Source organism: Vombatus ursinus, unplaced genomic scaffold, assembly GCF_900497805.2.
Source record: "Vombatus ursinus unplaced genomic scaffold, bare-nosed wombat genome assembly UNPS02014807.1, whole genome shotgun sequence".
In the NCBI taxonomy this organism is placed as follows: Eukaryota; Metazoa; Chordata; class Mammalia; order Diprotodontia; family Vombatidae; genus Vombatus; species Vombatus ursinus.
The window spans coordinates 10,347,646-10,359,814 of NW_020954585.1; the positions used below are offsets into that span (position 1 = coordinate 10,347,646).

The window sequence follows — 12,169 nt, forward strand, 5'->3', positions numbered from 1 at the left end:
TCCTCGGCTTCAAGTCCAGCTACCTCATAAAAAGTACTGTCTGGAACAAAGGTATCACTCTTTGCAGATGATATGATGATATATTTAGAGAATCAAGTAAAAAACTATTTGAAACAATAAACAACTTTAGCAAAGTTGTAGGATGTAAAATAAACCCACATAAATCATCAGCATTTCTATATATTACTAACAAAGTTCAATAGCAAGAGATAGAAAGAGAAATTCCATTTAAAGTTATTGTAGTATAAAATATTTGGGAGTCTGCCTGCCAAAACAAACCCAGCAACTATATGAACACAATTACCAAACACTTTTCACACAACTAAAGTCAGATGTAAATAATTGGAAAAACATCAGTAGCTCAAGAGTAGGCCAAGCTAATATAATAAAAATGACAATTCTACCTAAATTAATTTATTTATTCAGTGCCAATCAAAATACCAAAAATTATTTTATAGAACTAGAAAAAATAATAACAAAATTCACCTGGAGGAACAAAAGGTCCAGAATATCAAGGGAATTAATGAAAAGAAATGCAAGGGAAGGTAGCCTAGCCATACCAAATCTTAAGTTGTATTATAAAGCAGCAATCATCAAAACTACTTGGAACCTATTCCGCTGATCCACCACTCTACTTCTTAGCCAGTTCCAAGTAGTTATATGACTTTGGGCAAGTCATTTCACTTCAGTGGAGGTAGGTTTTCTTATCTGTAAAATGGGGGTAATACCTGCTCTACCTACTTCACAGAGTGCTGTCAGGGTCAAATGAGATAATGGGTTTTATCAGAACTAATCTTCCCTCCAAAACTTACTCTTCCGTCTAATCTCCCTATTTTTGTGGATGGGGCCACTATCATCCTAATTAATCCATCCTCCAAAAACTCAGTTATCTTGGAATTTTCTCCTTCCTTTACTTCCTTTTCCCAATCCAATCAATTATTACTCTTGTCAGTTCTACCTCCACAATATATCTTATATCAGTCTTTTCCTGTCTCCTCACCCTTTCAGCACTCTGATCTGGCCCCTCTTCACCTCTCACCAGGATAATTTTAATACTTAGGTTTTATGATATTAGTCTCTTCCCTTTCCTCTCTTCAATCCATCTTCTACACAGCTACCCAAGTAACTTCCCTATAGCATGTGTCTGACTATGTAATTCCCTTATTCAAAAACTTTTAGGGGCCCCCTATTGCCTCAGGGATAAAATACAAACTCCTTAGTCTGGCGTTTAAAATCCTGCATAGTCTAGCTTCAACCCACCTTTCTAACCTTATTTCGTACTGCTGCTCATTACTAGAGAGATAGACAGGGGTAGTGGATGGAGAGCTAAATTAAAATCTTGCCTCTTACACAGGCTGACATGACTCTGGACCAGTCACTTAACTATTCAGTGCTACAGGCACACTCTCCAAGACTATCAGTTTGCAGACAAAGCCCTAACCTCCCTCAGTAGAATGAGTTTTCTCACTTGCGAATTCCTCCTACCAATCAGATTAATCCACTAGCCCTACTCCCTATGCATGCTGTATTTCAGCTGAAATGAAATACAGCTCAAATGTTTCCCAGGATTGACTTGCTCCCTCCTGCCCCTGCATTCTCAAGGTATTCCATTTCCATCTCTACCTATTCAAATCCCATTTCCACCCCAAGGCCCAGTTTATGCCATTGGCAAAAGAGCCTGAATTGGGAGTTCTGAGACCCAGTTCTAGTCTTGACTGCATGACCTTGGGAAGAGGATAGAGAGAGGAGGTAGGAGAAACATTTATTAAGCTCCTGTTATTAAGCTGGGCTGCAAGGTGGTATAGTGGGCAGAGCACTGGGCTTAAAATCAGGAAGATTCATACTCATGAGTTCATATCTGGCCTCAGACACTTAGCAGTTGTGTGACCCTGGGCAAGTCTGTAAAAAGGAACTGGAGAAAGAAATGGCAAACCATTCCAGTTGCCAAGAAAACCCCAAATGAGTTCATGAAGAATTGCACATGACTGAACACAAAATTATTTTGGGAAGAAGGTGAGGAAAGGAGGGAGAAGGAATATTTACTAAGCACCTATTATTAAACACCACTGTGTTAAGGGCTTTGCAATTACTGTCTTAGGCAATTCACTCCATCTCTCCTTTTCTCCTCCATAAAATGAGAAGGTTGGGCTCAAGGACACCCCGCCCCGGGTCCCTGTGGCTCTGACTTTCTGTGTCTTCTTTGTACCTCTTTCCCCAGACCCCTTTGTGAAGATCCAGTTGGTACACGGGCTCAAACTTGTGAAGACCAAGAAGACTTCCTTTATGAGAGGGACAATCGATCCTTTCTACAATGAATCTTTCAGTTTCAAGGTCCCACAGGAAGAACTTGAAAATGCCAGCCTAGTATTTACAGGTAGGTGTCCTTATCTCAGACTCTGATTGAGTCCTAGGTCACCATTTTCACTTTTGCCCTTGCTCAGGGACAGTGTTTTCAGTGGGAGCCAGCTTCTAGCTTGGAGATCACAAGATCATAGCTTCTGAGCTGGAGGACACCTCAGGAGCTGTCTAGCCCAATCCATCCATTTCACAGATGAGGAAAATTGAGGCCCAGGAAGGTTTAATGAATTGCCTGAGGTCATGCAGATAGTATCTGAGATAGGATTTGAACTCAGTGCCTCTAAGTCCAGACCCAGTGTTTTTTCCACTGTACCATGTGTGATGGGGCTCGACATATAAGGATCCATTCTCCCTGTGATGTGGTAGAGCAGCCTCACAAACCTTGACCTGCCTCACTGCCCAGAGAAAAATCATTCTGGCATATCTTACCATTTTCACATGCTGCTACAGCTTATATAGAAAGCTGTTACAAAATATTGATGTAGTTGGAGTCAAACAACTACAACATTGAGAAAAAAAAGACGTGGGTTTTATGTGGAAGAGACCTTAGAAGTCATACCTCCTCCTTTTACAAATAAGGGCGATAAGGTCCAGATACTTGCCCAAGGTCACACAGACAGTGAGTGACAGAGGCATAATACGATTAGAACTTGGGTCTTATGATCCCTAGTTCTGTACCCTTTACACCGAGCCATGATATTTTGCCTCGTGGCTATGTGACCTTGGACAAGTCATTTAACTGCTGAAAGCCTCCGTTTTCTCATCTGTAAAATGGACTTACCTCACAGGATTATTGTGAGAATCGAGAGGACAATGTGTGTAGAATCAAGAGGACAATGTGTGTAACCTGAAAAATGCTAGGCCATATGAACATGAGCTATTGCTGCTGTTGTTACTACTTACCTATGGGAATATGGGCATGCCGTCAGCCCCAAAACACCCTTGTAAAAAGCCACGGACAGTTTGTCAAACTCCAATGCTCCTGCATATTATTTTGTGCCTATATTGAAGCCATGCTGCTCAAGTAGAGGCAGGTAGGTGATGTAGTGGATAGAGTGCTGGGCCTGGAGTCAGGAGACTTGAGTCCAAATCTAGCCTCAGATACTTGCTAGCTGTTTAAACCTGGGCAAGTCACTTGACCTCTGTTTGTCTCAGTTTCCTCAACTGTAAAATAGGATAATAATAATAACACCTCTCTCCCTGGGTTGCTATGAGGATCAAATGAATTAATATTTGTAAAATGCTTAGCACAATGCTTGGCTATGTAGTAAGTATTTAATAAATGCTGATTTCCTTCCTTCTAAGCAGGGCCAAGCTTGAAAAGGAACTAAGCTAAGAGACCAGGCCTACCAACCTTTTATTTGTCCAAATAAGCTTCTTTTAAATTATATTATTGAATATGATGCTTCAACAGTAGTATTTACAATATATACTTTGCTTGTATTTACAAGTCCATTTATCATGCATTTAATTCTGGTAGCTATTCAGCGTTTGTCTTGTTCCATTGCATGACCTTTACATGTTCATCTGTGCCAATTTTTAGAAAAATAAATCTGAAAGTACTGTCAGGGCAACAGGGACCTCTTCAGATTAACTTGATCTGTTAATCAACTGATTAACAGCTACCAGACCAGGGCCTACCTAAATAAGATCTTAATTTTTAAAAAAATTTGTAGTAATATTGTTTATTTTTATATCACTTCCATTTCCAAACATATCATACCCATTGAGTCATCTCTTGTAACAAAATATAAAAAGAAAAAGAAATTAAAAAAAGAAAGCAATTCAACAAAACCAACCAGCTCCATTTCCAAATATATTGTACTCATTGAGTTATCTCTTGTAAAAAAAAATATGAAAAGAAAGGGAAATTAAAAAAAAAAGAAAACAACTCAACAAAACTAACTAACTCATCAACTACATTTGACAGTATTTGCAGCTTTCTATACCCACAGTCCCCTTCTTCTCTAATGAAGGAAGGAAAGTACTTTTCCCTTCATCTCTTTTTCGGGAACAAAATTTATACAGCATTCAACTTCTGGGTTTTTTGGTTTGTTTTGTCATTATAATGACACAGTGTTTAGGCTTTATTGTTGTCATAGTGTTTCCTACTTATGTTGTTGTAGAGATTGCATATATTGTTTACCTGGTTCTACTTGTTCTATACTGTATCAGTTCATATAAATCTTCCAGTGCTTCTCTGAATTAATTCTTCTAATCCATTGTCTTTTATGGACTAGTAAGAGTCCATTACATTCATTCCTACAATTTGTTTGTCCCTTCCCCCATCTGTGGATCAGATAAGATCATAAAGCAACTAGTGCATTGATTTGAGACCCTTGTGGGGCACATATAGAAGTCACATGGAAATTTTATCATCATCATCCCTGGCTTGATATAATGTCTTAAGTTTGTAGAGCCTTTCCTATGCATTTCCTCACTAGAGGCTCAGAACAATCCCAAATGACAAGAACACAGATGGAGCTGGGATTCAAGCCCATAAGTGTTCTGAGTCTTAGGCCGGTGCTACTCCATCAGCGAATGGAAGGAACCTGGAAAGCAAGTAAACCTTTTTTTTTTTTTTTTGAGAGCACAGTTGCATCGCTAAGATGCTTGTGCCATAGTGGATGAAGTCCTGGACTTTGAGAAGATATGCATTTCTATCTCTTACTATGTTACCACGGGTTAGTCAGTCACTGCACCTCTCTCAGCCTAAGTTTCCACATCTGTAAAAAAGGAATAATGATGATATCTGCAGTACCTTCCGATGTCACAAAATTCTTGTAAAGCTCAGGTGATAGAATGTATACTAAAAGCTTTGCAAACTGTAAAGCATATATAAATATCAGGTATTATTTTATGTACTGGTTGGCCTCTGTGCCTACCACCCAAGAGGTCTTTAGCTAATGAATGAACCAGTCAGCCACAAGCATTTAGTAAGCTTTTGCTGCAGGCCCTGTGCCATATAGATCAAGTTAAGAAGAAGAGGTCCCTGAAAAAAAAACAAACTTTCAGACTGACAAAAAGATATCATGTGAATGAACCTAAAAAAGGATATGAGGGTGATAGGACAAAACGTTGGAAAGTTATAGGGACTAAATGCATGGAAAAATAGACTTGTAAATATAAGTAAAGGGCTATGTGCAAGTTATAAGTGCTTGGAGGGGAAATATTTAATACCTCTGAGTCTCAGTAAAATGTAAAATGAAAGGGGTTAGGCTAGGTGATCTCTAGTATACCTCCTGTCTCAGAATCCTGTGAACCCATTATGGATCATGGCTATTGAGTATTTAAATAGAAGAAGATAAATAAAACTAGGATGGGGTGACAAGGGCTTTGTCTCAGGAACTGATTTCACTTGTATTCCTTTAGCAGTTTAGGAACAACTGAGTTACTGGTTTAGCTTCTTACAGAGTACCTAGATAGCCAGAAAAATTAGTTAAAATAGGGATACTCCTAGAGCAGGGTTTCTCAACCTGGAATCCATAGAATCCATGAACTGATTTTAAAAAATATTTCAATAACTGTTTTTCAGTATAATTGGTTTCATTTGTAATCCCACGTATTTTATTTTTGCATCTAAAAACGTTATTGGGTCTATAGGGTTTACTGGACTGCCAAAGAGGTCGAGGACACACAAAAAGGTTATGAACTCCTTGGGAACTTCCTAGCCAATCCTATTTCTTGGTTGTGCCCCTGGTGAGCTCCTCTGTGGCTGGGCCTCGCTCAACCCTGGTGACCTCTCTAACAGTGACATCACCTTAACTATGTTGCCTTTCTCTGTCCACACCCTCCCCTCATTCCATTCAGTGGTCACACACTAAGTGCTATGAACTTTTTTAGTACAAGAAGAGTCAGGGTTTCAGGATCTCCTATGACTGGTGATAGAGAAGCTTGTCAGTCCCCTGGGACAAAGCCAGAATATTAAAGGTATGGGGTATGGTCTGGGAAAAATTGAGTGAATTGGTGGGTATCTGAGCAAATCTACATTACTACTGGACTCAAACCCACAGAATTTTGGGGCTTTTCATTCTTAAATAACAGAAAAAACTCCCATCTGAAATGCTGAAATCTAACCCATTATCTTGTTTCCAAACATTTCACCAGAAAAGTAAGGTTGAACCGCAATTTAAATTTTTGGCATAGAGATTCCTTGGTAAAAGGTTGTAATTAAGCTGTGGTTGGTATTCCTGGTTTCCTGAATATTTCCTTTTATGTGTGAAGAAGATTCCTTTTCTTGTAATTTTCAGTCAGGTGATGTCTATAGCTAGAGTCAAAAGAAGGTAGGGAAGGAAAAAAATTCAACACCTAAAATATCAAATTCTTAGCCCAGAAGCCATGAGGGAAATTCAGTGGAGCTTTATTCTATCAAAAGAAATTGAAGGCAGGGATGGTTATTACTGGTAAGTAGGTAAAAAGAATGAAATTTGAGTTAATTAGAGACAAAATCATCCAGAGGAAGTGCCTAGCAATGAATGCTGCAGTCACACTATGGAATTACTTCAATATCTGAACCCATTCTGAGCATAAAACGATTTCCAGACCTGAATATTGTCCCTACTCTTAGACCTTCTTGGGCCTCAGTTTCCTCATTTTCAAAATAATTCTTGTACCACACAAATGAGATAATGTATGTAAATAATCTGTGGATAAACATCTGAGTGCCTCTAAGTGCCAGGCACTGTCCTTGGTCCTGGGTACAAAGACAAAAATTGCCTAGAGAACATTTATGTAAATAATTTTAACAAAATAAATGCAAGGTAATTGGAGGGAGTGGAAGGTGGGACATTTATGTGGGAGGGAGGTTCCTAGCATGTGGGGGATCAGGAAAGGCTTCATGTGGAAGGTGATGCTTGAGCTGAGCCAGAAAACTAGGGGATTTAAAGAGGCAGAGGTGAGAAGTGTGTGCATTCCAAACATGGGGACCAGCCTGGGTAAAAATGCTGGTACTAGACATAGAATGTTGTGTGTGAGGGACAGGAAGAAGACCAAATTGGTCAGTCTGCAAAGAGTTTTATAAAGGTAAGGCCCAATTCAGGCTGCTCTGGTTGTAATTCAGTTTTGAGATTGGAATAACATGAGATATTCACAGACCATCTAATAGCTAACAAAAGGAAATTTACTTAACCATAGCATGAAAAGGGAATTCAGCAAAGGTGACAGCATTGAATCAGTTGGTCAAAGCTTCCTTGACTCAGCATTCACCATGGTGACAGGAAGGTGCCAAGGGAAGAACTCCTGACTCTGCTGGCTTTTTTACTTAGACCACTGGGAAGCTATGTCAGTAATTCAAGCCTTAGTGTCCTGGGAACTGCATCTTGAGGGTGGTTTTAATACCTTTTAAAGTTCAAACCTCATCCATCTTAGCTAACATGGGGTGGGACCTTAGGAGAAGCAAGCTCAATCTCTCTGACTAGAACCCTAGTAGATATTGCCCTTTCCGCAGAGGGGAAGTATACATAAGGTGGGAAAGATAGGTTGGAGCCAGGTTATGAAAGGTTTTAAATACCAGACAATATTTGATCCTAGAGCTAATTGGGCACTCAATTACTAAAGTAATTGAGCAGGAGAATGACATGGTCAGATGTGTAATTCAGGAATGCCAGTTTGGCAGCTATGTGGATGTTGGATTGGAGAGAGGAGAGACTTGAGGCACAGTATAGGGGCTTTTCTTTCCTTTTTTAAAAAAAACTATTTTTAACATTTATTTTTAAAAATGTTTGAGTTCTGAATTCTCTCCCTCTTGTCCACCCTTCCCTCACACATTGAGAAGCCAAGCAATGAGATATCAATTATACATGTGAAATCATGCAAAACTTATTTCCATATTAGCCATGTTGCAAACAAACAAACAAAACAACAAGAAAAATAAAGAAAGCACAAAAATTATGCTTTAATCTGCACTCAGACTTCATCAGTTCTTTCTCTGGAGGTGGATAGCATCATGAGTCCTTTGGAATTGTCTTGGATCATTGTATTGATTACAGTAGTTGTCTCTTTTATAGTTGATCATCATTACAATATTACTGTTACTGTGTACAATGTTCTGCTGGTTCTTCTCACTTCACTAGTAGAGATGGCTTTTTAATAATACAAGTGAGAGCTGATGAAGATCTACTTGAACAAAGGTGATGACTATGTAAGTAGAGAGAAGGGGATGGATGCAATAGATATTGTAGGGGTAGAAATGACATGAAATTTGACAATTGATTGGGTATATGGAGTACAGAGGAATGAGAGGTCAGAGATGACAGGGTGAAGAGAAAAATGGTGGCACCATTAAAAGAAATTCAGAAGTGTGAAAAGATAACGAGCTCTGATTTAGACATTGAATTTGAGGTGCCTCTGGGAATTTGATTTGAAATACCCGGTAGGCAATTGGTGAAGCAGGATTGGAGCTCAGAGATATGTAGTTCTGGGAACCATCTGTATAGAGATGATAATTAAACCCATGGGAGCTTTCAGGATCTCCAAGTGAGAGAATACAGAGAGAAGCTAGGGGAGGGTCTGTGACAGATTAGGGGTACACCCACAGCTAGGGAATGGGATATGGATGATTATCAGGCAAAGGAGACTGAGAAGAAACAGTCAGTAAGGCACCATTACTTTGCATTTCAACAAGAATTCTGCATCAGTCTCTAGACTTCATAGGCTTCTCAGTCTTACTGGGGTATTCAGAGGTCTCACAAGCATCTGTAGTGGGAGCAAGGAAGGCCACTTGCTCTGTTTTCCATTATTACTTGGCCTTCTGCAGGATCAGAACTAAATTGGTTGATTAGATTTTCTGGTAAGACAAGCTACAAAAACAAGAAAGAAGCAAGGTAACTACAGTGAGGGAAGGAAGGAGGAAGTGAGGAGGAGACCAGTAGCATCAGCAGCTGTCATGGTCTAGAAGGGAGACACATGGCTTGAGTGGGACAGGAATGAGAGAATATGTACCAGATTGACATAGTAACTGCAGCCTGAATCGAGTATTGAAGACAGCAAGGGAAAACAGGAGCATGGAATAAGAGAGTGGGTGGGCAGCATCACCAATGGTGGCCTGGGGAGGGATTAGAAGGGGCTTAGTGGGGGCATAGAAGAAGAGAATAGGTGGGCAGCAGTGGCCTGAGATGGAGGCACAAGGGAAGACACATGGGTTGAAGTGGGGCAGGAAGGGAGAAAAAGTATACCAGGTGAGCAGCAGTAGTAACTTGTGCCGGTCCAAACCGCACACTCTCTTACAGCCAGATCAGGCAACCAGGGTCATACTCACCGGTCCTCGGGGTCACCCAGATTTACCAGAGACGAGCCTATCAGAAGGTGCAAAAACCTGAACTTTATTCAATAATCATCACAGCAAAGCCAGGCAGGAAAGTACCGTGCACGAGCAGGAGCAAAAGCCGACCCCGCCCTGATCCCTACAGTTCTTTTAAGTACCTACTTCGTCCCTCCCTCCTCCTCAGCCCGCCTATAGTGACTCGTCGAAGATCATATATCAGAAGAGGATGTCTAGCATAGTGCCCAGACAAAGGGAGCATACGTGGCACAGCAAGTGGGGCCTAGATATTTGGAAGGAGGTGTCTGGGGTTAGTGCTATACAAAGGGAAAGTACGTGACCCAGGAAGTCAGGAAGGAGACGTCTGGGGTTAATGTTGCACCTAGGGAAGAGGACTAGACAAAGGAACTCATTCTCTGCCGTCCTACTCCCACGTGGCACAGCCCCCTGCCTCAGGAGCACTGTGCTCCAGCTACTTCCTTGTATTCTGTTCCTTCCCTAGCTTATCACAGCTCCACATAGCACTGCCCACTGCCTCAGGAGCGTGAGCTCCGGTTACTTCTCCATATCCAGTTCCCATCCCAGTTCACCACAACTCCGCCTAGCATAGCCCCTGCCTCGGGAGCGTGAGCTCCGGTTACTTCCTAATATCTTGTTTCTACCCAATCTTTCCACAACCTCCACTTGGCAGTAGCTAACATCAGACAGTCCCTCACAGTAACTGCATAACTATGACCTAAGAGGGAGGCACAGGGGTTGAATAGGGGCATGGAAGATGAGAGTGGGTGGGCTACAACATCATCTGTGGCCTGGGAGGGAGGCACAGGGAAGAAGTAGTTCATGGAGAGAGGAAGGCGTAAAGGGAGTAAATGGGGACTAGCAACAGCTGTGAACTGAGAGGCAAGTATTGTACATTGTTTTGTTGGAGCAAGGAGAGGAGAAGGGAGGCACAAAGGTTGAGTAAGACGGGGTGGGGGGGGAGGGAAGTCAGCAGCAACAGAAGCTGTGACTTGGGAAGAAGACAACAAGGGTCAAGTAGGTGGGACCCACAGAGGTTGAGTGGGGCCATGGAGTTTTTTAATTTAGTTTAATCTCTTTTTTTTAAAGGTGAGGATATAAAGGATTTGTAGGATTCAAGATTAAAAAAAAAAATGATACCCAACCCTAGTATATTGCAGAGAGATAAAAATCCATTGAGTAGAAAGATAATTATTTTTTCTTGTTTTTACATGATGCTAGAGCACTTTTTGGAGCTGTGGGTGGAGTTTCTAGGTGTGAAGGAGCAACCTCAGCCACAGCCTGTACTTTTTCTCCGTCCCCAAGCTTCACCAGGATATCTTTATAGTTTTACCTTTCCTATTCCTTTAGCTTTCTCAATGTGCTTCAATTTGACAAACATTTTATGTGTACTATGCTCGAGAATATGAAGAGAGATATATTACCAATCCTGCTATCCTGGATTCTAGTGGGGGAAAGATGTGTGTACAAATAAGATGTAAGGGAGATTGAATAATGAATGCATAGGACTTGTGAGATTTGAGGACAATTCAATTTCATGTGGAGTACAGAGCTCAGAGAAAGCTTTGGGAAGAAAATGGTCCCTGAGTTGGGCCTTGGAAATAAAGGAAGGAATTTACTAGATTGAGGTAGGTATAGAGGTATGCATTGTGTCTGTGTGTATGTGTGCATGAATGTAGAGTCCATTACAAATAGGGAAAATAGCATGAGCAAAGCTCCGGATTTTGGAGAGGTTGGAGCCAGCGAATGGAGACATCAGTTTGGATGAATTGAGTACCATGAAATAACACTGGAATTGCAGGCTTGGAGCCAGATTGTGGAGAACTTGAATGGCAGCAGGAATGGGGAGCCACTGATAGTTTTTGAGTAAAGAAGTGGCATCATAATAGCAATAAATATATTAAGAAGTTTTCTTAGGCAATGGTGTGGAGCATGAAATGTTTGGAAAGGGTAAATAGATGGGTGACAAGACTGGTTTATGGACTATTACAACAGTTTGGAGGTGAAGAGATGAAGGCCTAAACTAGAATGATTGTAGTTGATTAGAAAGGAAGAGATGAATGCAAGAAATATTGTGGAAGATTTGATACTTGGCAACTTCCTGGAATGGGGGTGGGGTGAGGAACAGGGAATATGAATCTGAGAATTTAAGGTTGAATGACTTGGATGTTAGTGGTGCCCTCATCAAAAATAAAGCAGTTATCAGGGTAGAAATGATAAATTAAGTTTTGGATATGTTGAGTTTGAGGTGTTTGTTTCAATAAGCATTTATTTAATATGTACCAGGCACTATGTTAAGTACTAAAGATAGAAAGAAAGGCAAAAACATGGTTCCTGTTCTTAAGGAGTTCACATATAAACAACTCTATGTGTACAAGATATAGACAGAAGGTAATCTTAGATAAGAGATATTAACAGCAGAAAGAACCAGGAAAGTTAAGCTGTCTTGAAGGAAACTAGGGAAGCCAGGAGGAAATGAAGAGAGAAAGCATTCCTAGCATGTGCTATTGAAAAGGCACAAAGTTGGAAGATGGA

At 40.6% G+C, this 12,169-nt stretch overlaps 1 protein-coding gene across 1 annotated transcript in view; it reads left to right on the forward strand.

The window, feature by feature from the left end:
* Window positions 1-12,169, forward strand: part of LOC114052355 (synaptotagmin-17-like) — an 81,410-nt gene that overhangs the window by 39,801 nt on the left and 29,440 nt on the right. The window contains exon 6 of the mRNA XM_027874915.1: window positions 2,219-2,374. Coding sequence (XP_027730716.1) covers window positions 2,219-2,374 — 156 coding nt within the window. The remainder of the gene's footprint in view (window positions 1-2,218; window positions 2,375-12,169) is intronic.